Source organism: Peromyscus eremicus, chromosome 5 (genome assembly GCF_949786415.1).
Source record: "Peromyscus eremicus chromosome 5, PerEre_H2_v1, whole genome shotgun sequence".
Lineage (NCBI taxonomy): Eukaryota > Metazoa > Chordata > Mammalia > Rodentia > Cricetidae > Peromyscus > Peromyscus eremicus.
Window position 1 is genome coordinate 99,306,800 of NC_081420.1, and position 27,816 is coordinate 99,334,615.

The 27,816-nt window shown below is 49.4% G+C and overlaps 1 protein-coding gene across 1 annotated transcript in view; it reads right to left on the minus strand.

The window, feature by feature from the left end:
* The window catches only part of Zfhx3 (zinc finger homeobox 3), a 246,451-nt gene that overhangs the window by 32,384 nt on the left and 186,251 nt on the right, over positions 1-27,816 (minus strand). The window contains exon 5 of the mRNA XM_059264040.1: positions 12,519-12,629. Within this exon, the coding sequence (XP_059120023.1) occupies positions 12,519-12,629 (111 nt within the window). The remainder of the gene's footprint in view (positions 1-12,518; positions 12,630-27,816) is intronic.

Here is a 27,816-nt window from a genome sequence, read left to right on the forward strand (position 1 = left end):
TATCATGACAGTAAAAAGGAAATAGATGGACCACAGAAACACGGCTTGAATAATCCGTGTGTGGAATCTTTGTAGTAAACTGTCAGCGACACCAGAGACTACCTGACGTCGTTTCTATAATAATGATTAAATGAAGTGGAAACCATCTAGCCAGGGGCGGAGGCAGAGCTCCTTGAAAGGCTGACACAGAAGGACTTCGGAGGGTTCAGGCCAGCCTGGGCAACTTAGTGAGACCCTGTCAAAACGAAAGCATGGGGGATGAGCTCGGGGCAGAGTGCTTGCCAGGTGTGTACAGACACTGAGTTCAAGTCCCAATCCTTGGCTGGGGTGGAGGAAACAAGCCAAAACTCGACATTATGTGATAGGGCAGGCTACAGTAAGTGACTGTACGCCATTCCTGTGTGTGTTACAGACGTTAGAACGACTGCTATGAAAAATCAGAAGAGATGAAAGGTGCATTATACTCTGTTCTAGATAAACCATAAGCACCAGAGGGGGGGAAAAAATAGAAGAAAGTGATTATCATATTTAGGTAACAGCTTTGTGATTAATTTTCTAAGTTTATTGTGTAGCTACATTATTTTAAATATTATAATTAAATGGCTCAGCATTTAAATTCAGCTGTCCATGAAAAGATGAAAAGTGGGTATTTGGATCCATGCTGTGCAAACATCAGGGGTGATTTTTTTTTTTTTTTTTTTACTTTGCTGCTTAAGGCAGGGTTTTTTGTTTTTTTCCTCCTTTTTGGCAGTTATGTCATATGAAAATCTGTTAAATCTCAATGAATTCTCCACAGGCAACATGGCTTCCGGCAATGCCAAGGGACCAGAATGTGGTAAGGAGTCAAGGGGAGGCAGGCATGGTGCGCGGCACGCTATCTAAGGCAAGGCATGTGGGATGCTGTGACCGAGAAAAGCTGGGGAGAATCCCTACTAACTCCGACGGGACCCGTATAGACTCAGTAGCTGGGAGTCGGGGTCGCCCCACCCAGCGAACCCTGCAAAGACCAGCATGTCGCTGTTACAGCTTCAGAGGTTCCTAGAGTTCAGCTTCCTGTCGTAGCCTTCTAAATCGTGGTGGGTGGGCCACTAGAACTGACAAGGACAATTTCCGAAAGGAGGTGGCCTGACTCCTGCTTCTCTGTCTGAGGGCATGAGATTCCTCTACATTCGAAGGGGAAACATGGCCATCGTGCATGACTTCTTCAGTGGGGGAAACCATGTATGAATGGAGACACCAACCTTTATATACACTTTGACCTTATCACAGTTGTCTGGCAAGTATTTAACTTCTAAAAATAATTACCAGTAAGTTTTATTAACTATTAATAATTAGTAGTAAGGTATTCCTCTTCCACTCATCAGAAGGAACAGAGGAGGAAGAAAGCTCATTTGAATTCACCAAAGTTTGCTTGTAGTTTTCTTCCCCTCCCCAACTTTTTGGAGACAGGGTTTCTCTATGTAGACCAGGCTGGCCTTGAACTCACAGAGATAGGCCTGCCTCTGCCTCCCGAGTGCTGGGATTAAAGGCGTGTGCTACCACCATGCTCAGCACTGGCTTGTAGTTTTCTATAAAAAGTTTTATGATGTTTAAACATATCTGTTGTTAAGAACAGGGACCACTGGCAGGCTTCTGATGTGTGGAGTGCGTGGGAACACAGCATCTAAATGTCACTCTCTAATTCATGGGGAAAAGATTCTTCCTGGAACAAATTCTTCCCTAATCTCAATCTCCACTCACAAATTCTGAACCCGAGTCCCTGAAATGTAGAAGAAAAGACAGTTGTAGGTATAGCCCCATTGGACAGACAGAAGACTCCACACAACACCTGTCTGTTTCTCATCTAGTGCCATGAGCTGTATGACTCTGAGGCCAAGTAAGGCAAGGGTTTGCCACCTTGGGAGAACCATGGAGAAAGAGAGCAAGCGGAACCTTAAGGTCCCAGTCTCTGGCTTCCTCAAAACACCAGACAGGAGATCCATTTGCAATAGAAGGAGACTGAAGTACTGCAGAATTCATTCTGTGTTCCCATGCAAATTTCATCTTCTCTTCACTTAAGTGGCAGTGGGGCTGCTGGCGTGGTGGACACTATGCTGTGGGCCAGCTTCCCTTTGGTCAGAGTTACTACCTAGATCCTGAGTAGGGACTGAGCTGTCCATGTGACTTGGAAGTTCCTTCTCCATTATCCCTTTGGTACTATGTCACTTGAAGGTAATATTTAGCAATGTGTTGAGCTTCTTCCTTTGTGGGGTCCTGGGGAGAGCCCACTGAGGGCTCGGGATACTGCCTGACATTTGTTACTTGTAGATCCAGAGTCCAGAGGCCGTCACCGCCCCCACTTCTCAACATCAGACTCGTAGCTGTACCACTGACAGCCCCTCCATCTAAACTTCCATCTCCCAAACCAGCAACATAATGGAGGAGCCAATTAAATGATTATTAATTCATGTTACTTTCCGTAAGCCAGAGGTTCTCATCGCCTTGTGTTCCGTAAACCAGCTTGCCACCTGCCCCAGAAATTTACAGCAATCTTTTATCTATCTCCATTGACTAAGTGGGAATTTTTTTTTTTCCTCACACAACTTCACATTAAAGTGTCTGAGTTGGGACAGCTACCCCAGCACACTACACACAGATGTTTCTGTAGATCTGAAAATGGCCGTTCAGCTCAAGGTTCTCGTTAAAGGGAAGGTGAGGTGTGCTCCTTCCTTTCCTCAGCTCTTCTCCGTCAGCTGCTCGCAGACCTCCAACTCCCTCTCAGCAGCACGGGTGCTGTATCTCTAGAAGGACTTTGTGATCTTCATACTGGCGATGTGAGTGGGGCTAATCTTGGCGTTAGCTTGCAGCTCCTTCCCCAGGGGACGAGCTGGGCTTTCTGACTCTGCTCTGCAGAGCTACTGTGCTTGATAAGTGGCCAGAGATCTGGCTCAACTCTCTTCCTCCGCTACTACAGAGAACAACATCCCTTTAAAGAGTCTGCTTTGTTGCTAACTGTCTTGAGGCGTGCACAGTTCCTTCTGCCTCCAGCCGGGCACTTAAAGATGCTTTAGAGGGTTGGGAGACCTCGAGCAAGCGAACAGAAGCAGGCCTGTGAACACCCAGCAGGGGAGGACCTGCACACTCCTGCTAAGAACTGGAGCTTCTCCTCCATGCCTCAGTCCAGCCTACTGAGGCATCTCCTTGGGAAGGGCACCCCAGAGCATGGTGCTCTCTAGAAAGCCTGTCTCTAAAAAGCATGTTCAAGAACGAGGCCATCCGCCCCAGGGTGGAAGACAGTGTCCACACTGGTTCAGCATGCCATACGGATCTCAACAATGTAGACTTCGTGTTTCTAGAAAGACCTTGCAATGAAGTTTTGAGTTCCTTATGGATGGGTACAACTGTTACTTAAGGAGATTAATTTTTCTCCATCAACTCAGCTACCAACAAGACAGGCCAGCACTTGGGAGACTCTCAGACACCACTGTTCCCTTTCACTTTGAAATAAGCACTACTTCACAAGAAGCTTCCAGGACAGTGCAGGTACAGAGAATGCTGTGTATCTGTGTCACATCTCTTGTCACTGTGACACTGCCTCTCTGGTCAGCACCCTTCCTCCGCCCCACCTCTAATTCTGCCATCGATGGCGGCATCTGCCCAGACTCAGCATCTGCATCTCTTCTAAGCACACCCCCGTCTTTAGCCAAGCTCAGTGCTCTCTGGGTAGAAGGGGCTCAGGACTTAGTGTATAAATATGTGGCTTTTGCTCTCATCTCTGGGGTTGCAGCACTCTGGTCCTGGAACTCCACAGAGTAGGTCCAAACTCCTTACAAGGCTCAAAGGCTACTGGCTCCAGGCCCTACCTGCAGAGGCTCTGATTCTGTAGGTCTGAGCCCAAGAATGCATTTCCAGTAAGTTCCCTGGCGAGGCCAGTGTTCCGGGGACCACACCTGGAGAGCAGCTGTCTGGGTCAGTGCTTGTTGTCACTGGTAGGAGTCATAACACGTTCTGCTCAAACTTGGATTAAGTTAGAGTCTGACAAGCATGCGCAGACCTGCCAGTCCATCTCCAGTGACTCTGATAACCTGAGACTTTAATTTGGGAAGAAGAGGCAGGCCTGGTCTCAAAGCCAAACGCCTCTGGCCGGAGATGAAGGATTACATACAGTTGTCCTCCAGAGAAACCTTCTCACTCTAAGAACAAATGCAGACACATTTCCAAGCCAGAACTCTAGAAAGCACCACCTCCATGCATTGGTTCTGTTTGCTCTGGAATTCACAATGACAGGGTGCCTGGAGAAATCTTCCTTTCCACAGGTCCTGGAAAAGCAGGCAAAAGCCTGTAGGCTTTTCTCACTTTGTCCAAAGGGGCAGTGCTGGCCCAAGTCCCCTAAACTTCAACCCTGGGGGGATACACAGATGCACATTAACTTCTGTTTACACAAGTTTGTCCTGGGAGTGGAGATCTGGCACATCCTGAGCTGTGGGGTCACTGTCTTCCCTGTAAGTTGCCTCTCTGGAGAACACTGGGAGCCTCACAGTGGAGGGTGGACCCATGCTAACGGGTGGGTGCCAGGGCAGCTGCTTGATTGTCTCCATTCTACATCAGAGGCATCAATCTGCTGCCCTAATTCCTTGTTGAAATATGCATAAGGCCGCTTAACTACGCTGATTTGAGCTCCCAAAAGGACATCTTGGATTTCTGCTTGCAAGACACCTTGCTCCCTCTGTGTCGGACTTGTGAATGAACGCTAGTCTGGGCTACGTGATAAGACACTGATTCAAAAACCTAGAACAAAACATCCAAAACTCAATGGAAACGCAATTCGTGGGACCAGGCCAAAGGTAATTAATGGAAGTCCTTCAGTCTTCATAGGCTCAAACATCCTTTAGGTTAGCTGGGCCAATCTCCGTGGGTTCCAAGTTTAGATCCCAAAGATGCAAATATAATCACACTCTCCCAGTGTTTTCCTAGTTCAAACCTAACATCCTAGGGTTTTGACTAAGTTTTATTAATGAAATCACACCACCTTAGGAATGTGTCCATGATGACAGAGGAACCACCATAGGAAACTTCTCCTTAGCATTACAAAGCACCTTTCTCCTCAACCCAGGTGCAGCTTTGTCAGGAAACGGAAGTCACTGTCCCCTTTTCTAGCATTGGGGAGGCTGTCAGTCACCTATCTCTACCCAGCAGACTGCCTGAGTTTTTCACGGTCTCCGTGTTTGGCTTGCTCACAGCATCCTGAGATGAGACTATGTGCTGTGTGCACAGGGGAGGTGATTCCCAGGCACCTTTGGGGGAGGGCTGAGCACTGATGTTTTCCCACATGCTTTTTTGCCTGGGCAGAGCTCCCTCGACAGGAAGTCACTAGTCCTCACTGCCAGGGAATAAGGCAGGATAGTCAAGGTTGCTCACACCTGGATCAGATCCCTGCTGGGAGACTATAAGCATTTTATCGGTTACACTGAACTTGTAGTTACCTCCACTCACAGGGCTTCCAGGAGCCTAGCAGAAGTGGAGGCCTATCTCGGTGTCTAGCACGCTGGCAAGTCTCAGACACTTGTTACAGTGGGTTCATTTTTAGAAGTATCTGGAAACTAATAGGAGGCCACGTGTGGCTGTGAAACCATATGAAAGAGAGTCCTTGGTTTTAGGACAAGTGAAAGCATCCTAAATGTGGTTTTCCTGTACAGCAATGTGAAACACTTCTGCTCCCCCAAGGGCTGGATGCCCTAAACACAAAGCAGAGTCATTTATATTTCAAAGAGCTCATGCCATGCTGTCTAATTAACAGACTACTGAGGGCATTTCTGAGCAGTGCTAAGCAGCACATACAAAACTCAGTAGATGCCATATAGTCACCACCCTTCATAAACACGGCTGACAGTTATGTGATACCTTAACAAGTACAGGATTGCAAGGTCGTCTCCACTTTTCATACAATAAGGGAAAGTAGCTGTATTATATAGTCTTCCGATTGGAAGGTAGAGGGAATGGATGTCTGACCCAGAAGGTTCAATAACCCACTGGTGTGTCATGGAGAGCTGCTTACAGCGCTGACACTCAGGAGTTCCTAATCCATGGGATACAGCTCTCTAGCTGCAAAAATCAAGATAACAGGGGACCCAGGGAGAATGGTTGTGCCTAAGAAGAGTGATGTCCCATGAGGTACTGGGGTATGCATTAAAGAATCCTGCTATGATTCTCACAGAAGACCTTCACGAAATCTGAAGCTCAAATAAGGCAGAGAAGATCAATGGGCCACCGTCTCAGAATCACAAGCACATCTACAAGTATTTCCTTGTGTGTGCATGTGTGTGGAGGCCAAAGGAAAACAGGAACTGTCATTTCTCAGGGGCTGTCTTTCTCTGGCCTGCAAGGTACCAAGTAGGCTAGAAAGCTGGCCAGGAAATCCCAGGGATCCACCTTCTTCCACCTCCCTGGAGCTGGGATTATAGCTACATGCCCCACACCCAGGTTTTTTTTTTTTTTTTTTTTTTTTTTTTAAACGGACTCTGAGGTTCCAACTCAGGTCCCTTGTACTCACAAAGCAAGCCTCTGCTGGCTGAGCTACCTTCCTGACCCCCTATTAAAAGTGTTTTCCACAGTGATGAACAATGAGTTACTCCTTTATTTATATCCCATGCCCCTAATCTATACCTTGTACCAATTCTCATTACATTGTGCCATGATTATCTGATTACACATGACACTTCTTTTACAAAGTTGCTTACATTTTTGCATGTCTACCTACCAACACACACACACACACACACACACACACACACTCACACACTCACTCACTCACACTTGCTCAACTGATAGGGTCTTACCACTTACGACTTAACAGTGTAAATTCTCAGAGCCAAGCTTTGAATTACTGGAATTCAGGCAAGTCTAGCTATGAACCACCCCTCTATCTATTTTTGCTTACCACCGTAAAAATAGTTGTTTTGTTTTCAGTTGTGAGAAAGAATTCTGCCTGCAGTGACTTCCACAGCCAAGTTCTGCTAAAAGTAGTCTGAGAATGGAAAGGAGGGTGGGGGGACAAGTGGACCCTGGAGAAGCTGACAGCTACCCAATTTCTAGCCCTGTGAAAATGAAAACCCAGTAACAGTTCCCACCAGCAAGGACACGAGCCACCGAGAGGCCATGCAAACAAAGCTCCCAGCATTCCTGCATCCTACTAGACCGCAAAGGCAAACCAACTCTGGGGTGAGGTAGAGAAGGAAGCAGGAGCCAGAATGATACAGAGCCAGGCTACTTCTGTCGAGGTGTGGGGCTGGTGAATGAGATGCTTTCTGACCACACGGCGCTGGCTGGCCATTTGCTCATGGGGCACTTCTGTTACTATCCATGCCACACGGGGCTGTGGTGACAGCGGAACAGTTCACAGTAACATGGGACTCAGTGAGGGTCTGCGGTCTCTGCCATCCCACCAAGAAGCGTGGGCTTGGTGCTGTCTGACCCATGGAGAAAGCCTGTTTGAACCCTTTACCCAGGCCCGTGCTATACTAAAGACCTACACGGTAGCAAGATCCTTGGGGAAAGTTATTAATGCCCTGACTTTAGTAACTAATAGTCTTGAGGTCCTATATTACCTTCAGCAATGCCTCCTCTGATTAAACATCTACGGGTTCTGGAATTTGGTTCAACCTGCTATTTTACAGGTCTGGAAACTGAAGGTCAAAGACCTAAAGGCAGGCATGGGCATGAAGAACCATGGCTTCTGACATCTGCTACCCTGGTGCTTTGCACAACCCATGACCTAAGGTCAGGCATGGACACGAAGGACCATGGCTTCTGACACCAGCTACCCTGGTGCTTTGCACAATCCATGTTTCCTCTCAGCACATACCTTGCTTTGTCTCTATGTATCTGACTGAATTAAAAAAGGAGGAAGAGGAGGAAGGGAAGGGAGGTAGCAGGGGGAGGGGGCTAGAGGAGGAGAAGGCAGCGGCCCCTTCCACTCTGCGACAGATTCCGTTTTTTTGGGCATTAAGTCCCCTATACTACAGCATCTCTTTTTATACAGAGCTGTAAACAACAGAGAAATGGGCAGGCTGGTAAGAGATTTCCACCAGGATGTGCCTGACCTGCTTCTCCCCCCACCCCCAAACTCAGTAACTGGAAAGGCTGTGGTTCCGCAGGAATTATTCATATGCGGCAAGAGCCGTGCACTATACATTTATGTTAAACATGTCAAATCCGATTGAAATCATGCCTGCCAGCACCATAGTCCATAAACACACTTTCCCCTCCTGGTCGCCCATTAATACCTCCTCTAATAGCAATCTCCCATAGATTCAAATCATGGATGCTCCGCTGCACTAATTGCTCCATGTTAGGTGAGCATCATGGATTAAAAAAGGTCCCTTTGGGCCCTTTCTCCAGAAAACAGAAAGCACTCAACTGCACTTCTAACAGAAAATTTAACGAAAATATACGCGGGTGCACCAGTCAAGTATTTTTCAGAGCATCACCATGCCTCTGTTTTAGGCTGAGCTGGTGCTCCGCCCCCTTTTACAATGCACTAGCATCCCCTGGTCATCCTGTCTCAAGTCCCCTTAGCCAGACTCTGGTGCTCTGTGGCTAGAGACCATGGTGGCTAGAGCCTTTCAATAACCATCTCACTATGGTTCTTTGCCAACAGTTCAATCTTGTCCCCTAATTATTGGTGATAAAGCACCACATTAATTGTATATCACTTAATTTATAGCAATTAATGATTGACTTGGCTAATCACAGAATTAATCACTCTTCAATGGGGGACGCTGGGGGCTCTTCAATCTCAAATGCTCACACTCAAACCCACTCCGGCGGATGACAGCAAGAGGTCATGTTCAAGTTTCAAAGGAGAAAACCACAGAGTTGGACAGTGGAAATGGCAGTCCATTAGCAGACGCTCGACTTCCAAGAGCCTTCCCATGCTTTCCTGCCCCACCCCACCCCCACTGGCCTGCGTGTTGACTAAACATGACCCTGCTTTTCAATGGCTTGTAGATGTGCTCAGCACCACGGAACCCACGGGTGGCTAGGGCTGGTGGTGTTACTTGACCATTTTTCACAGAAAGGACACTCCAGGCATCCATAACTAAGTGCCCCGGCCAACCGTTACTAGTGAGTTAATAATAGCCTTCCTAACTTCACACCCAGAGCCAATTCCACGTCAACAACCTGCTTCCACTGAAGTTGGTTTTATCAGGTGTGTGCACACTAAGCACACAAACATGTCAAGGTGCACGTGTGGAGGTCAGGGCTGGTTTTCTCCTTCTGCTGTGTGTGTGTGTGGGAGGGGGGGGGTGTCCAGGGATGGGACTCAGGTCAAGAGGCTTACCTGGCAAGTGCTTACTGGCTGAGCCATTTCGCTGGCCCACTACCCGGCGCGCTCCCAGAGGACGATCCCGGTCATTGTGAACACGCTGGAGCTACCTGTGTTGCCATTTTCCCTGTACAATTTTGGGATCCACTCCTTATCCTCGGGTCCCAGAGGTCAACCAGATCAAGTGCTTAGATGAAGACGCCATTCCCAGGGAAGGTGGCAGAGCATGCTGCTAAGAGTGGTTTCTGTCCTAAGTTCAGGAGAGCAGGGTTCGGTTCTCAATCTGCCTGTGTACCTTCTGGACCCTGCCTGAGCTTATTCAGCAGAAGCTTCCTAGCCGGCAAAATGGCGGAAATGGGAGGGTAGCTGTCTATACGCTATTTCATAGAGGAGGGTGAGAACAAACTAACTAAAATCTTCAAGATTATCCATTCCTACACAAACCCCCAAACGACATAATCAATAGCTGGGAAAAAAATGCCAATTATCCAGACCCATTTGAAATATTAATTTGCATCAGCAGCAGCCACTGATCATCACAACAAATTGTGAAATCATTGTTTACTTGTTTGCGGGGAGGAAGCAGTCCCCATCACGCTTAATCAGATCGCAACAGCTCAATTTAGGGAACAAACGAAAGATATGTAGATTTTATTTTTAAATTACTATTTTTTTTTACAAAATACTAAGTATCCAAAAAGAAGGCTTCAGAAAGGTTGCTGGTACCTGTATCCATTCCAAGATCAAATGGGCCCCAAGTGTGTCAAGAAGGCCTGCCATTACAAACTCAGATGACACGGCCAGAACTACGCTTCAGGTCAGAGGAGGGCCATTTGAAGGGGTCGGCAAGGAAGCCCACCTTCTTCCTTTACTTCTGTGCATCTGGCAAGATGTGCCCCTGAGATGCTGTTTCCTCTCTGTCTTCTGGAGGGAAAGAGCGAGAGGTGGGCCCGCTGCGTGGATGAATGCATACCGGAGAGCCTTGTCACGGACATGAGTTCCATGGTTCTCCTTCTACGCCTTTTAGTGGCCTCCTGGTTGCTGAGCATGTCCACTGGTATGAAGGTGGAAGATGGTACTCACTCTGAATCATCAATACCGAACCAGTTTTGACTGAACTGCCCTCGACAAAGCCTGCCCTACCCAGGTTGCACGGGTGTGAAACGCACTTGCCAAGCTGGCAGTGCTGGGTGTCACACACAGCGGGAACTTTGCAAGCAGCCATCCTTTCATAATGTCTTTGGCACCCACATGGGATGCAAACAACTTACACACCGAATATCAGTGACCAGACCCGGCTAAACTCCTGTACGCTGCTCCTGCTAACTTTTCAAAACTCCTAGAAGCCTCCGTGGTGGGGAGTTGGTTTCATAATCAAATGGAGAAGCCAGCTACTGGTTTCCCTCAGGCTTCCTGACTGACTGGTTAACAAACTCAGGACACAAAGCTTACCATATGCCTGGCCTTGTTCTGAGCTTTCCTATATTAAGACAACAGGATGCTGGACACTATACTTAACCTCTATCTCATTTAAATAGGAAGGCACAGAAAAGCTAAGAGGCTAAGCACTGTCACGAAGCAAATGGCAGGGTCATGACCAGAAACCAAGCACCCAGATCATGCTAACACAGGTGACCTTGAAGGTCATCGGGGCCTTCAGAGTGCGTCAGTGAAGTGTGCTCCCTTGGGGCACACGATGCTTAGTGGCTGTCTACACTGTCGACATCTCTCACCTTAACAGTTTAGTAAAAACTAAGGACTCAGTAAAGCCAAGGTAACACAGGTAGAAACACCCCTCCCCACATCCAAGGGGGCCTTGCTCACCGATGACCGCCCCTTCCTCCCTGCCTCTCCTTCACAAACCCTCGCAAGGCATCTGACGCTGCCCCTCAGTGATAGATATAGCAAGGTCAAACTGGAAATGCCACAGAGCCTACTTCAAAAGAGGACTCTGAGCCACTTGGACAGTGAAATCTACCTGGCGCACCCCTCTGCTCAGTCGGCACCCCATCCTTTGCTCCCAGGAATTAGTGAACCCCGTGGCACGTCCCCTCCCCATGCCTGTCCTTCTTGCTACCTGGAAGCCTCCCACACTTTACTTTTCTAGGCCACACAGCCCTGATTTCTGCAGGCTCGTCAGAGACAGGACTTCTCAGCCTCCAGTCATTTCACTGCTTTCCTCTGGCCTCTCTCCAAGATTCTGTATCTTGTTTAAATAATGAAGGCCAAGCCCCAACCCTCAATATGATTTAAGAACAGTCTTGCCTAGCAAAGTAACAAAGGCCTAACCAATACAGACTCTAGAAGGTAAATATTTTCTTTAAAAAAAAAAAAAGTATCAAGGAATTCTAATACTGAGCATGGCGTTAAGAATAATTTCTGTTGCTTGTCACAGCATTTCCTGTTAGCGTTGTGGTGGTGTCTGTGAGACTTATCTGCCCAGTAAATCCTCTCAGAAATGCCTCAGCTCCTCCTCCAAACCCCTGAGCCTTCCTTCTGTCTCAGCTCTCCTCTCCTCAGGACAGAGATCCTGTCATCTTGAGAAATGGCCGTTCTCTTCTCTCGGCACTGGCTTTTCCAGAAATAGCACTTCCTGTCCTGGCCTCTTCAATTTGTTCAGCTTTTGCTAAAATGTCCCCCTGCGGACGCTAGCCATGGGCAAGGGGAATGCTGGGAAGAGTAGGCAGGCCCGGCCCAGGTCCCCAGATGCAGAACAATGCCCACCCTTCATTGCCTCTGGTAACCTGGAGACTGAGAATCAGGAGTGACCTCAACCAAGGTCCATGTGACAAACATCTTTGATGGGTCTTCAACAGAAGAAGGACAAAAACAAGGCAACAGCGCTGAGCAGCTGCCCAAGAAACAGGACCTCAAAACTTCATACGCCTGGTGCTCAATAAGAAGGGTACTTAAAAAAGAATAGGGAAAAGAGAAAGAAAAACAGGGTATGAGGATGTTTGCCTTTAACCCTGGCAGAGGCAGGTGCATCTCTGCCAGTTCAAGGCTAGCCTGGTCTTTATAGTGCGTGAGATCCTGTCTCAAAACAGAAAGAAAAAGTGGGGGGGAGAGGGGACCTAGTAAAACTCCCTCTGGCAAGCCCAGGGCCAGCATCCTTCTGGAAGAAGAGATGAAGGGTGGTGGGTCTGCTCCCTGAGTGCCAGCTCCATTTCCCCCAGGGAGAAGGCCTGGGGCCGAGGACGGCCATGCACACTACCTGCCCGCTTGCTCTGGCCCTCCTCGCCGCCGCCGCTCCCCTGGTCTTTGGCCAGCTCCTCTGGGTCCGCAGGTGCATCACTGGGTCCTTCGGCATCTTCAACGGCTTCTTCTGCAAGATGGGAAAAGCAGAGATGTCAAGGATGAAAGCTGGGAAGGAGATGAAGGACTCCTAGCCACCCCACCCCCCAGGCCCAAGAGTTACCAACCACAAAACACAGATGTCAGGGACTCTGCCCTTCCTGTCTTCCTAGTGGTCCACCAGTGAGGCTGAGGGCCAGGGACAGAGTGGCCGTGAGGCTCTGAATAGTACTAGATGTGTGACTGTTAGGTCCTTCCAGATAGGCTCTGAGTGCCTCGCCTGAGCTCTCTCCAAGTGAAGCCGTCACTTAACTCGGGCTGGAGATTAGATCAGACCCAGTGGCCAAGTCCTCACTGGCCTGGCAGTGTCTACACACATGCCAGGTGACAACAGGAGTTTTTGGAGTCACTTAGTCTCGAGAGTCACAGAACATCGGTGATGTTTTATTGGTATAAGAAATTCTAGAAGCCAGATGGGAGAGGCAAAGGGGTAAAAATCATACAGCGGAAGCGCTGCGTCCCCAACTAGGCCAGCCAGGAAGCGGAATGGCTGCCCACGCTGAGGAGAAGGAAAGACTCCCACCACACTTCAGGGTGGTGCTGAGGTGGGGATCAGCCCCCTGTTCTCCTGAGCCGCTGGGTCCCCAGCCAACGCATGCATTTAAAGAGAGTGAGTTAAGAGGAAGAAGAGGGCTGGCAGGATGGCTCGGCACGCTGCGAACCTGGTGGACTGAGTTTGAGTCCCAGAGTCTCCAGAAAGACAGGAGGAGAGAACCAGCCCCAGAGAGTTGTTCTCTAACCTCCAGACATGTGCCTTGCCACAGGCACCCATGTGGGTACATCTCTCACACACACACACACACACACACACACACACACACACACACACACACACAACTCGCTTTTTAAAGACTAAAGCAAACACTCAAGTTGAAAAGCTCCTAACATGACGAGGAAACTGGTGTGCACCTCCCCGGGTTCAGAAGTGTGAGGACACATACACTCCTATCCCGTCACAAGAAGCCCAGACCAGACTCAGCTGGAGCCAAGACCAGGACACAGTCTAGATCCCAGGACTGGGGTTCTAGCCAACACCATCATTGGATTTTCCAAACACAATCCTGTTTTTTTGGTTGTGTTTTGGAGACAAGGTCTCACACTGTGGCCTAGGCTGGCCTTGAACTTACCTTTAAATAATTCAGGTGTTACACCCCTTGACCTCCCCAAACTAGCCTCTAAATTCTCTCCCACAGATAGAGTAAAACAGTCACAATAAATTGATTTTTAGGAGCTTCCAGAACACTCAAGGCCAGAAGGATTACTCTAGAATTGTGTTTTCCTAAAGTCTTCCAGAAAGATGATAGAGTGCTGATGGCTAGCAAAATGAACTCCAAGGATGAAGAATGCTCCTTCTTCCTTACCAACAGCAGAGAGCCCCAGAGGCAATTCCACGGGTCCTGCTTACTCAATGTGACCTCGGGGCTCTCTCTATGTTTCCTGTGGGTCTTTGTTGGCTCACTGAACAGCAAAGTTAACAGTCTCCTGACCTTACTCTTAGTTCGAACAGACAAAAATCAGGCATTCACGGCTTGACATTCATTAGATATACCGCTCAATATCAACATCATAGAGTCTTGTGGAGGAAAAACAATGCTTAAACATGAGAAGGTTAAAACAAGAAGTTGCACCAAAAGACACATGTGGCATCTAATGTCTAGGTAGAATGTTCTCTGCACATTTTAGGCTTTTGATAAGACGGTTATAAAATTCATCTTTAATGGGAATACCAGCAATAAGTTAACCAACATTAAATTGTGCATATGCACACTAGCTAGGTATTGTAAATATGTGCCGTGGCGCAAATCACCTGCAGGACTGATAAAGTAACTCCATGGGAGAGGGCAGAGCTGGCTCAGTGGGCACGTCTCTCTGGCCCACATACCCATCATCACCTCAGATGGAAATAGCCAGGCTCCTACGATCGACAGCTCCCCCTACGGTGATGAACCAGGCACCAAGGCATCTCTCAGCAGAGGTGGTACATACCTACTGGGCCACCAAAGCCAAGGCCAGCATCTGCAGCTAGCTGCCAGGGCAGAGTTCAAAACCGTCACCCGGGACCGGTGCCAGGGCTTTGGAGCTGCCCAAGCAATGCCATCCAGGAGACAGAGGCTGTGAAGTGTGAGCAGGTCATGGAAGCAAGAATATGTGAGGAACACGCCGGAAGGAGCTGTGTGACTATTCCTAGATCCCTCGCTCTGAGCCCACCTAGGCCTTGCCTGCCTGCCTTCCTTGCTCCATGCCAACAGAAAACAAAGGTGGCTATGTTTCAAGAAGGTGGTGGGGCGAGGAGTAAACTAAAGAGGTTACTTTACTTCAGGAGGTTGTTGTTTCTGTTATTAATCTTGATTTTTCCTCAAGATGTAAATCCATTCTTAAGTTTCTAGGCTTTGTTTTATTGTCTGTGACTTATACATTAAGAGAATACTATATGTGTACTCTAGGAAGAATGGTTAAGGATCTTATGAACAAGTCAGATCCTTTTACAGGGGATCAGTGTCCTCGGCCCAGTTTAAAACAACAACAACAACAAAAAAAACCCCAGGTCCCATTCAGCCAAATAGGAGTCTCTGCAGTTCCACCTGTGACCTACAGGTGTCGCCCTCTGCATGGCAAGGCCCAGGAGGGGCAGCTAGGAAGCACACAAATCTGGGCTGCCTAACCTGAGCATGTGGAAATAATATACAGCTCTAAGTGACTGGTCTAGTCCTGGGGAAATAAAATAGAACATTCACAAGCAGTTACACCATCTGTCTTTATACCATCATCCTCAACAGCGAGAGGGGGTAAAGGCTCTTGAAGATGGATGAAAGCCCAGGCTGACGACACTAACCGGAAAACCGTGAGAGCTGAATACCAAAAAAGGTAGAGAAATGATTAACAAACGGGGCTACAAACTGCAAATCCGTCTGGACAGCTCAGGCTTATGATGCTTCACAGACAGGGTGTGTCTTTCCTGGTCCCTCAAGTGTCATGCAAGCTCTCTTACCCAAGGCCAGCTCTCTCACCAACCCACAGGGAAGGGTGGGTCGCTCTCCTGGCCCCTGGACATGTATGGTGGCCAGGGGTACAGCAGCCTCTGGATCTGAACCAGAGCCTGCCCACTGAGCTGGGGCTGCCTGCTAGCTCCTGTTCTCTTCCGGGCCGTACACCGGATACCCGCGTGCTGACAGAGTGCGGAACGGAGCGGCAGCTTTTCCCCCCAGATCATTCCGACCCTGTCCGCCGGGGGTCATCACAGAAGCCACGTTTCTGTTTTCCTTTCTGCAGTATCAGCTACCGACAGACGGTGGGAACAACCGAGGACGCCGCGGGCTAGCGATGGGTTTTATCTGGAAAATTCTGTCCTTCGCTCGGAGGAATAGGTTGTCTTCCTCCAACCAACACTCTCAACAGCCACCACGCCGCCCTCAGAGCTCAAGCAGACACAACACACCTGGTTTTAAGGAAATGGATATGTCACATCCTCACTGGAGCACAGCAGGAATGCTTTCTCAAGGGTGTGGCAGGGTCTGGGAAGGTCACCCCCACCACAGTCCCAGTCCTCAGAAGAGGGTAGCAAGACCGTGGCACCCCAGACAATTCTGGTTTGAAAAGATAACCTGAGGAGGGATCTCTAAAACCCTGCAGGAGCCGAGCTCCATGGTCATGCCCCACTGTGGTCCTCCAGTTAGAGTAACCCTCCCGTCCGTCTACATCTTCAATGTGGAAGGGGAACTTTTTTTATTTATTTTTTACCTGAATCTCAGGCCGGCCTCAGACTTGCTGTGTAGTGGAGGTTAATCTTGATTGTACAGTCCCCTGCCTCCATGTCCCAAGTGCTGGGATTGTGAACACGATGGAACCAAGCGCTCCATGCCTGGTAGGCAAGCTCTCCACCATCAGGAGCTCCACCATGGCCCAGAAATGGAAGGAAATCTTGAAAACTAACATGGTCTTCCAGTAGTGCCCTCTGCCTTTCACTGCCACATAAAATATGGCCTAGGGCCTCTGAGCAATCTGAAAATCAATCTTGTTTTGTTTTTCTGAGACAGGGTTTCTCTGTGTAGCCCTGGCTGTCCTGGAACTCTGTAGACCAGGCTGGCCTCGAACTCACAGAGATCTATCTGCCTCTGCCTCCCGAGTGCTGGGATTAAGGGTGTGTGCCACCACCGCCCGGCAAGAAACCTGTATTTTTACTACCTCTTTTTTCACAACTCCCAGACCACCCTCTTACGGCCCAGCCATCCCAGCCTGCTCCTATGCTGTCAACCCCTGGAGAGAGGCAGAGTCCGGCTTGTTGCAAAATTCCTGCAAAAAGACAGACCCTAAAGGAAGCAGTTTAGAGTTTTGAGAGGAGGGACCACAGACCTAGAAAAATCCCCCACAAATTGCTCTCCCCAGGCCCTGACAATCGACCTCCTGATCAAGGTGACTACAAGATCCTCCTGTGACTTCTCCAGAGGGAGATGCGTGTGTCAGCTGCCATTCCCATGGGGATTTTAAGAGTTTCACGAACAACCTGGAAGTTGGTGTTGTGGAAGGGGTGCAAGGCAGAAGCCAAACCCAGAAAACAGCATCATTACCAGGGCAGCGTTTCACCACAGCAAGGCTCCCCAGATACGTCTCCCACGGAAGCATTCCAGTTTTAAAAAAAAAAAAAAAAAAGGTACCGTTTCCCCCCAAATAATGGGTCGGTCGAGTGACGTGTCCACTGGGGGTATTTTACACATCGCTTACAGGCTTGAAGGAAAGGGGAGTCAATCAATGATTAAGACTAATCCCTCTGTTCCTACCTCTTAACAGGATAATGTAGATTAATTCAAACCTGACAAAGCCCCCACAGTGCCTCAATATGATAGAAATTTGGAAATTCTCCGAAGAATCAGGGTGTCTGTACCCAAGGCTCTCACACGAATGTGTTACTTAAATAACACACCAATCTGTGATCCCCGAAGAATGAAATTGTTCATTCCGTTTTATGGGGGGGGGGGGGGGAATGCTTGGGAGGGTGGAGGGGGATAAAGTGCGTTTGCCTGTCGGCAGGCTCAAGAGCTGAGAAACATTAGCTGTCATGAACCACAATCAAATCAGGTTTGAAATATTTAGCAGTGGCTTGGAAAATGCGACGGCGAGCCTCTGACAGGCGAGGTGTGCAGACGCTCGCTTTCCATTATAATGGAAATATCAGGCCTGTTCTGAATATGTATAACCCAGAAAAATGTATTGATTTTTCATTCGGCATTAAAAAAATGAAATAGCCCTGCAGCTGTCAAAAGCCCTTTGTTAAAAGCCCATCCCTTCCTGGAACGAGGTTTACCAGAAACAAGTTTTAATTGTATACGGGACCTCTTCTTTGAAAAACAAAATAACCAATCTGCTTACTTTGAAGGTGGGGTCAAAGCTTTGCCTTTCTCCCGCTTGCCACCTAATTAACCCAAGGAACGACCACCTAGGCAGGTGGGAAGCACCGCACACTCTGACCAGCGGAAGTGACGCAGACCGTGGCGGTCAGCAGGAGGGACTTGAGCTACACTCCGTCCATCCGTCCTCCTGTCCCTCTTCCTTGGGTGGAGGCCCTGGACTCACACGCTATATGCCCCCACCAATCGCTTCTGCTCTTTCAGCCTTGGTTGGCACAATGGCAAGGCGAGGGTACAGCCTAGTGTATCCAATCCTCTTGGCATTTTCTTATCGGTGGGAAACCTCTACTGGGTACAGACATCATGCAAAGCGCACATGCTTTATTTTGCAAAAGAGGTCAAATCCGCAGCATAAAAGATGACCAATTGGCTTCAAAGAAAATCCCCGTGTTAAAATTCGGATATACAACAGAAACTTGTACTAGGCTGCAATGGGCAACGCTGATCGACAGACAGCTGTTCTGTCCTCAGCTTGTTAATTCTAGTCCTTGTCTCCTCCCTCCGATCTAATGGTGATGACACAGCAAGCTATAGCCCAAGGGTGGAGCAGAAAACCACGTCATTCTCCCTCCTGGACACTTTGGCATCTTCCCTGAAAGGTGACCAAAGACATGACCAGCAGGGGACTCTCCAAGGCCCCTGGCCTGTGTCTGTAGTGCACTGTCACACTCTGATCCTGAGAGAGGCTACCTAGCAACACTCCCAAACGTGGCCTCTTCCCTGACTACTCACCGCCTCCTTCCAGCCCCAACAATCTGTCTGGAAGCTGCCTGAAGGGCAACTTGGAGCAATTAAGTATTCTGGGTAACAATCCTGCCACTCCACGAATGTCCCCCGGAAACCAAGTGGCCTGCCCACCACAATACAAATCCTTGTTTTCACATCTCGTCCTCAGCCTCTCAGCAAAGGGGTATACATCCTCACCCCCACATGGAGAGCAGGGCATTTACACATCTACCTGGCAGTAGTTACCCAAGGGTTTTTTTTTTTTAAACTGCTGAACAACTTTGTTTGATTTTGTACTACTTATAGATTCATCATGGAAAATACCCACAGAGGGGGAGGGGAGCCCCTAGAGGGAGAACTACTGTAGTCCTGGCAGGAAAGCTTAAAGGCAGAGCCAAAGAGAGGCAGAAGGGGGCTCCCTCTCCAGGGGCACCATTGCCTTGACCATTTCTCACATTTCTACCCAGTTAAGTTCTGCTAGGTTTGCCAAGGACTGCCCTCTACCCGCAGGGAGAACTGTCAGGACTCAGCCTAGTATTCCTACGCATCATATTCTCACCTTGGTGGTTGAAAAAAGTAAAGAAAAAAGAAACTAGTCAAACTCATGACACGTTGTTTATACAAAACCACCTTCTCGGAGATGACGTTTATAAACACATTCCAGCCCACCAGAAACCAGGAGGACATGGACAGGAAAGGGCCGGGGGAGACTAGGAATGGGATCAGCCGTGTGCCCACTCTCCAGTGAGAGCCTTCTTCTCCTGTGGGTCTTTGAAGTGACTGTTTAACTTAACAACTCTCTGCTCTGTGCAGGGCTCATTCAGCCAAGACACCTGGGGGCCACACCTGGAGTTTCTGGATGCCACTTGAAAGGCTTAGGTATAGGGCTACCACCCTCCCAGAGGCCTCTCAGAACAGCTCTGTGGAAGGTGGACGATGAAGGAATCCAGCCTCCTCGCCACCGCCCTGACCTCCTTTCCCACCCCCACCCCCACCGACCTGCCTTCTGGCATCGGGCTGGAAGAATCAACACTGGAAGGCAACTCTGGGTGTTATTAAAAATGACTAATTGGGGGATAGAGACCATTTATGCTTTTGTATATCTGAAGATCCTGCCGCTGTTTACAGAAGCGAGAAAAATGGGGATTGTGCTGCAAGAAGCAGCCTGGGAAGGCTCCTCTCCTCGCCTTCGAGCTGACTTCACTGAAGCAGCCCCGGGACAGAGTCCTCGTGGGTCCGGAGCCCACGGCCTTGCAGAGAAAATTCCCCTCTCGGAGCTGTCCCTCCTGCGGGAGCAACACTGAACGGAGTTAAGAATGCTGCCATTGTGTGGCCAGGACGAGCCCTGCCATTTTTCCTCCCCCAGGCAAGGCCACTTGGTCATTTGAACTGTTTGTCAAAACCACACTAGAATTAAGGGGGTGGGTGGGGGTCAAGAGAGGAGAAAAAGGGAGGAAATGCCGGGAGCCTGCATGGCACCGGGTCCCATTTATCTGCGGGCTCAGTGAAAGCACCTGGGCTGCCCCCTGCAGAATCCCAGAAAGGATGAAAGCGGATGTGCGGGGACAAAGCACACCGAACCGATGTGCTGCAGACTCGCCTGGTGGCTATTCACTGGGAAGGTTTCAAAAAAATAAAATAACTAAGAGGTGTGAGTTCCAGTTTGTAAAATACAAGCCCAGCTCTGAAATGCTCTCCGAACGCACAGTAAATAAGAAGCCCGGCTCCAGCCCAGAACTCCGGAGGAAACTGAGTTCAGCGGAGATTAGTTCCCTGGGCTGTCTACATACAGGGCTTCTGGCAGTGGCTGCTACTTTCACACATGAAATGTAAAAAAAAGGCAAATTCCCTGAGCATGTTTGTAGCGGAGCGTGATGTGATTGTGTTGTCATTTATGGGAAATAATCGCAGAACCATCTCTCCCTTTCCCCCCCATTTTCCAGTCCAAATAACCATGAAAAATTACACTTCAATGTCAGTGCCACGACAAAGGAGAGGCACTCTCTGGGAGCTCAGTGGATTTGCGGGGTTTTGGTTTTTGTTTTTGTTTTCTTTTCTCCTTTCTTTGGGGGAAAAAACCCTTAAAAAAACAAACAACAAAAACCAACAACAACAACAAACAACCTGCCTACCTACCCCTTCAGTCATACTTTGTTTAAAAACGTGATCTAACAAATGCATTTTGACACGTATCTTTCTCTTGCTCCCCTTTCTTTTAAATGGCATCTTGCACAGTTTAACCTCACACCAAACTGGAATATTCTGGAAAGTGGGGGCAGACAAAACAGAAGGTCCTTGATACCGAGAGAGGTGCCCCTCTCCAGGCAGTCAAAAATAAAGCCACTGGGAGAAGACACTGATTCCAGCTCGGCATGCTACTTGGGAAGAGAGGGCAGAGGCAGGGGGTTGCAAGTCTGCAGGTCATAGCATCATGAAGGAAGGGTCCCTGGAGCTGAGGGAGAGATGGAGGTCTAGATGGAAGGGGGGGAAAAGCACTTCACTTCATTCATCAGACACCAAATCATTTCACAGACTTGAACAAATCATCCATAAAGTATGGGGGGGGGGGGCGGTGTCAAAATTAGGAGTGCATAACCACCCGAGGGATGCAGATGGGGAGCCTCATGGATGGGTACCAGTTCCTTCCTGCCTGCCCCCTCTGCAGAAAGGGACATTTTTCAACAGAAAAGATCTGCCTGAAAGCTTTTTAACATTCCAGGTGTGAGGCCTGAGCAGTCCCCACAGCATCTGTCTTTCAATAACACCCTGCTTCAAATAAACACTGCCAAGCCTCCATGGTTGAAGAGGAGAAGACAAGATAGATAAACACACATGAGTGATAGAGTAAATTAAAGTGTGCGCGCGCACACACATACACATACACTCCCCCCCCCCCCCAACGTTTTCCATTATAGAAGACTAGTATGGCCTTCAGAGTCAAAACTGACTTACTGGAGAGAGAGAGAGCTGGTACTTAATGCAGAAAGGCGGGGCTGGGGGGTGGGGGGTAGGGGTGGGGGGTAGGAATGCCTGTAAGCATACTCAGGCATCTGTGTCCAAATGAAGGTGTGTGGGAAATGAACAGGATGTACCAGAAATGATATTAAAGGCAGGTGATTAGAACCTAATGGGCACACGCAAAAACCTTGAGGGATGGCTCTCATGACGGGAACAGCGGCGATGATGGATGCCACACGTACAGGAACCAGAGCACGAGCTCGCTCGGCAAGGGAGGGCGGGATAGCTGCCGTGCAGGACAGCTGCTGTGCAGACCCAGCGTGTTTACAGGACCAGGGGAGGCATGATCTGACAACGCCCAAGGGAATTATGGACTTTTTAAAAAGCAAATTAAGAGAGAAAGTAACAGGTAAACATTTTGTTTCCGACCATTGAGACAAACAGTACAAAATGGAGCAAAGCAGAACCCTGACGGCAGAGGTCTGTGCCACAGGGCACACAGATAACAGACCTGGATTCGATTCCCCAGCTTGGTTGTCACCTTTCTTAGGTCCATCGTGCCTGAGGAGTCTAACCCTTCAGAAAGCAGCTTTACCCCCATGAAGTGAAGAACTCAGACGAAAACACTGGTCCACTTCCACCAGCGGATGGCAGAGCAACGAGGGACTGACTGTCAATGAGCTGCTTCTACAGGATCATAAGCCACTTACATGGACAGCTGGTAAAACAAGCTGATTCATAAAAACAGAGCACAAACAAAGGCTCACACTTGCCAAACCAAATCTGACAGAACAGAAATCGGGCCAACTTCAGTGGGATTTCACCCAGAGAAACACTGGCAACACTCGCTGCTCTTCCTTGGGCAGACCCAAGTGTGTGCAGAGGAGGTCAACGCATTTGCAAGGCACCACATACCACAACGCCAGACACGTGGACAGGCAGACCAGGGAGGTAACCTACAACAGACTCCTCCATCTCCAAGTACCTGGAGAACCTTCAAAGAACCATAACACACGGCCTGGCTGCAAGCAAAGAGGCCAGCTCTGGAAGGAGATCTTACGATCAGCTCTGACATTCGAAGACACACTGCCATGTCTAAAGTCACAACCTAGGTCACTCTCTCGAACCATCAGGTCTCTGCTCTGAAGCAGACAGGCGATACGGAAGCAACAGGTTTCGGTTGACAATTCCTAAGACAGTTGAAGGGAAGCAGGAAAATGAGGTGCAGGGGAAAGTCCAATGTTTTCTGGCTCAAGCGCATTCCTGCACTAATGGGGACAAGCGGATGGGATGCCTACACTGTCGTTCCTGACATGGCAACTTCTGCAGTTCTTCTGTGCCAATGGGAGAAAGAAAACTCTTGGCTCCTCCTGTGGAGGAACTTTGAAAGCCATACCAATAGTTCTACCCAAAGTCTGTCTTTGTCTTGTTTTGAACTTGGATCCTATACAATAAAACTAATTTTCTAGGATTTAACAAAATGCTAACCCATATCCCTTTCACAGAGATGTTAACCCACAGCAGCTCCTCCTCTGGTCTCCCGGAGGTACTGTGTTTTAAACCAAGCCTTAAGAATGTGTTCATCATCCAAAGGTGGGGAAAAAAAGATTCTGTTCATCTACTTTGGTTTTCCTCTTAGAAAGGCTGAGGCGATCTAACGGCAGGTTAGGCATGCTTGAAAAGCAACGGCTTCCATTCCCCGTCCCCGGTGGACACAGCACTACATCTCAAAGCACAGTGACTCGAGCGACCATCAATCACAGCAAACACTACAATCGATGTGGTCAAAACTGAGGCTCACGCCCATACGCTACACTGGTGGGGTCACTGGAAGACTGGACCCTTGACCCCAAAGACCAAGCACAGCCATGAGGTGGGAGATGACTTGGGTAGAAAAGTACAGTTTTGTGACAAAGAACTGGTACTTAATACAGGTATAACTGACCTATGGAGGTTTGTAGCACCACATTACATTAAATTTGGGGTGTAGAGATCCTTCTCTGTAAGCAATGGAACAGGGAAAATGTTCTAGAACTCTACTAACAGGGAAATCCTTCACACAGGATCCTCCCCACTTTTTCCAAGTGCAAAGATAGATCCTTAGCACACAGAGAATAAGGAACAGAGACGGCAGAGCAATCAAAGGTTTTGTTTCACTGTCTGGCATGGGCTTGTAGGAAGTGGGGGAAATAAATACAGCCAAACGTTCAACGCCGTGTCGGTGATGACGGCGCCCAATGAAGCAGACAGATAAAGTGAATCTCCCACCCCTTACCAAGCACCACCTCTCAATACAAAGGGGGGGGGGGATTGGATAATAATCAGTGAAGGAGAAAAACAGAGCAGAGTATGTTAAAATGAAGACTATGGGTCTAGAGAGATAGCACAGTGGTTGAGACTACTTGCTGCTCTTACAGATGGCTGGGGTTTGGCCCCCCAGTACCCGACCTGGTAGCTCACAACTGCCTGTAACTCCAGTTCCAGGAATCCAATGTCCTCTTCTGGCCTCCATAGGCACTCTATGCACTCAGTACACATATATACATGCAGACAAACACTCATACATGTAAAATAAAAACAAATCTTCCCTCCCCAATTACATATATGTTATGATAGAGAAAACGCACTGGTTTCTCTCCAAAGGGGGCTAACCTATGAATTGACTCGGCTACGAAGTTCGCTCAAGAACTTCGGTGAAAAGTCGGAAACAGGAAATATCCTGAGAGAAAGGAGGCACTGGAAGAAGGCTGTGGGAAGAATGCAGACAGCTGAGAAGTTGAAAACTGGTGCCCAGCTACAGGACTATGCATGTAAATTTTAGGTAGCTGTACTTGAGGTAGAGCAAAAATCAGAGGTTTTCCTTCACATTTAGAACATCAAAAAGGGTAAGTAAGCAGGGTAGTCCATACAAGGAGACAACGCCTGCTGTTCAAGTGTAAGACCCTGTGGAGGGAAAGGGCTGTTTGCAGAAACCTGGTCACCCGGCTCTGCATTTGTTCAAAGGAATTTGGTTGGAGGAAGTGACCTTGAGAGCCTTCCTTTTACAGACTAAGAGATGGATGGACCAGCGAGGGAGCCCACAGGAGGAGGGAACACATGGGAGGAGGCGGGGGTGGGGGGGAGGGGGGGAGGCAAGTGCTCAAGCCAAGCAAAGGTCATGTGACCGAGGAAGGGGGCTGGCCACCTTGTTCCCTCCTCAAAGGCTGCCGCATGGAGACAGAGTCTCAAGTTGGCGCTGCAGTTTTTCTAAGCAATACCCGACTCTTCTCAATCTTTTGACATAAAAGACAAGCAAGAATAAGAAGCAAGCTTACCAGAAACAGAACCAAAAGCCCGCGCTCAAAAACAGAACTGGCCCCTAACATCCCAGATACCTGTTTCTAGGCAAACGGTATACTGCTCCCTCCCTGCCCGGTGGCAAAATGACACCCCAGATATAACCACCAGGCTCAAAGCCAGGGCAAAGGGCACTGGTGCGCTTTCTCTCTCTGCCCACCTCTCTTTTTCCTGTCTCCTTCTGGCTCTCTTCTGGAAGGGCAGAGCCCAGGAACATTCTAGATCAGGGTTGAGTCGGAGGCATTGGTGGCAGGACGGCTGTCACAGGCCCGAGTCCCAGCCACAGAGAGCTAGCAGAAGCCACGTAATTGCTTTCCCCCTTCCACTAATAAGCTTTCAGCAGGGGAAGAATTCAGCTTCCTGTAGTCAACAGGCCCTTTTTTCCCTGCCTCTCCTCACTCCAAATAATCTAAAGTGACTGCAATTTCAGCCCTGCCTCTCCAGCATTCAGCTCCACCGGCTGGGGTCAGGAGGTGTCAAGTGAGGGCCTGCCTCTTCTCTTCTCCTCTGCCTGCACGCCACCCATGCTTCTTTGTCACTGAGGCAACCTTCCTGCCTGGCCCGGCCATTATGTGGGCAGCGCATGGGCTCTACACTCTAGGAGATGTCTCTCATGGCCCAGACAGCGCTGGAGGGAAATCTCTTGGCGGTAAACTAAGCAGCTGATTCGCAATGGCCAATCTCAAGCACCGGCTGGTGACCTAGGCTGCCGGTTTACAAAATGCATGGTAGTAAGACGTGTGTTCAAGTGGGTGGCTGCTCGTGGGATTTTTGGTTTAGTTTTATGAAAATGATTTCTACTCCTAAATTCTTTTGTGTGTCTGATTTTGTGGGACAGGGTGGTGGTGTGCGCGTGTATGCGCGTGTGTGCGTGTGTGTGTGTGTGTGTGTGTGTGTGTGTGTGTGTGTGTGTGTGTGCATACATGTGGAGGCCAAAGCCACTGTCTGATATTTTCCTCAGTTGCTTTTTTTTTTTTTAATTTTCCAGAGCTGAGGACCGAACCCAGGGCCTTGTGCTTGCTACGCAAGTGCTCTACCACTGAGCTAAATCCCCAACCCCCTCAGTTGCTTTTTTCTACCCTCTTTTTCAAGACATAGTCTCTCCGTGAAGTCAGAGCTCACCCTCAGGCTAGACTGGCTGGCTGGCTGGCTCTAGAGATCTTCCTGCCTCGGCCTCCCCAGCACCGGGAACAGAGGTACGTGCCTCTCGGGGCGCCTTGCTTTCATACGGTTTTTCCCATGGGTGTTGGGGACCGGAACTCGGGTTTCCATGGCAAGCACTTTACCCACTGAGCCATGCCCCAGCCTTCTGTCTCTAAATCCTTTTCTGAAGACCGTGTTAAGTACCCCTGTGGTCAGTCTTTCCAAGCTAAGCTCCTTGTCGCGTCGGCATTGAGTGGGTGGATGACCCGGACAACTGCCCTGCTCATTCCTTGCCTCGTTTCCAAACACAACTTCCGTTAAGCAGGGCAGCAACGGCGCTTCCCCTCTGTGGCTTCACAGCACAGGGCTGAAGTTGAGCACACAGAGAGATGGAAAGAGTGACAGAGGACAGAGGTGTGGGGAACCAAGACGGAGGCCACGGCAGACGCCTGCCCTGCAAATGCATGGAAAGAGGGCCACGTGCAAACACACAAGGCTTCCTCCGGGAAACACAGCACCAGGCTGGAGACACAGGCAGGACTGCGGACCTCGGCACCCTTCTCCTGGCCACCGTACCCAGGGTCTGTGCAGGCTGGAAAGGGGAGGGAAAAGAGGACCTGTATTTGTACCCACAAAAACACCTGCACCCCACCCCAACGTGTGCAAACTCGTGCAGCGCGCCCTCACTCCTGGCTGCAGACAGGCCTGTGATGGGAATTTATTTCCCTCAATTACGAGCTCTGGTCTCCAGTCTCAGTTCATCAGCATGGTGCGGCCAAGTCAATGAAAGGCTCCACAATGAAGTCATCACATGCGCAGGGATGTCCACTGGGCCGGCAGGGCTGCAGCCACACCCAGACAAGGCAAGCCACGCAGGCGCTCCACCTTGCCCCACGCTGGTGACCCCACACACTTCCCCCCACAGCCCCATCCATGGGGCCTTGCGCTCCTGGGGTCGTTTTCTCTGACCTGATCACAAACGCTTTAACTGCAAAGTGAGAACACAGGCAGCTGGCCGAGTGGGGGTGATCAGAGTGACTGTGGATGTTCTCCGTTTCTACTGACTGTGCAACCCTTTACCGCTACCACGAGAACCAGTCCCACGCCCAGCAAGGTGGCATACGCTTTACTCAGTTCCCACCCGTGGAAGTGAGAGTAACACAGCACCCACTTGGCTGAAGTCACACCATCAGCAGTCCCATTCCACGGATGTGGAAACTGAGGCTGAGAGAGGCTGGATGACTGGTGAGGGTCATAGGCTGGGGGCCGACAGGGCTGACGCCAGGGGTCAAGTTCCTAGAGGTTATTTTTACAGCCGCCACTGTGAGCTTCCCAGGAGAGCACACGCTTCCACGGTCTGCCCATTGGTCTGCCCACTGGCTGTCCAGGGACCTGAGGCACCTACTGTGTGTGGGCATGAAAACTCCAGCTGTGAACAGAACACAAGGCAGGGGGCAGCTGCTGTGCTGGGAGGTGGGGGAGTAGCAGGGAGGAGTGGGGGAGAGTAAGGCCGCTAAGAGGTGGGCGCGGAAAAGATGAGGGACAATGACAAAGCCGGGCGAGGGACAGAGGGAAGCCAGGGCGGCTGAGGGA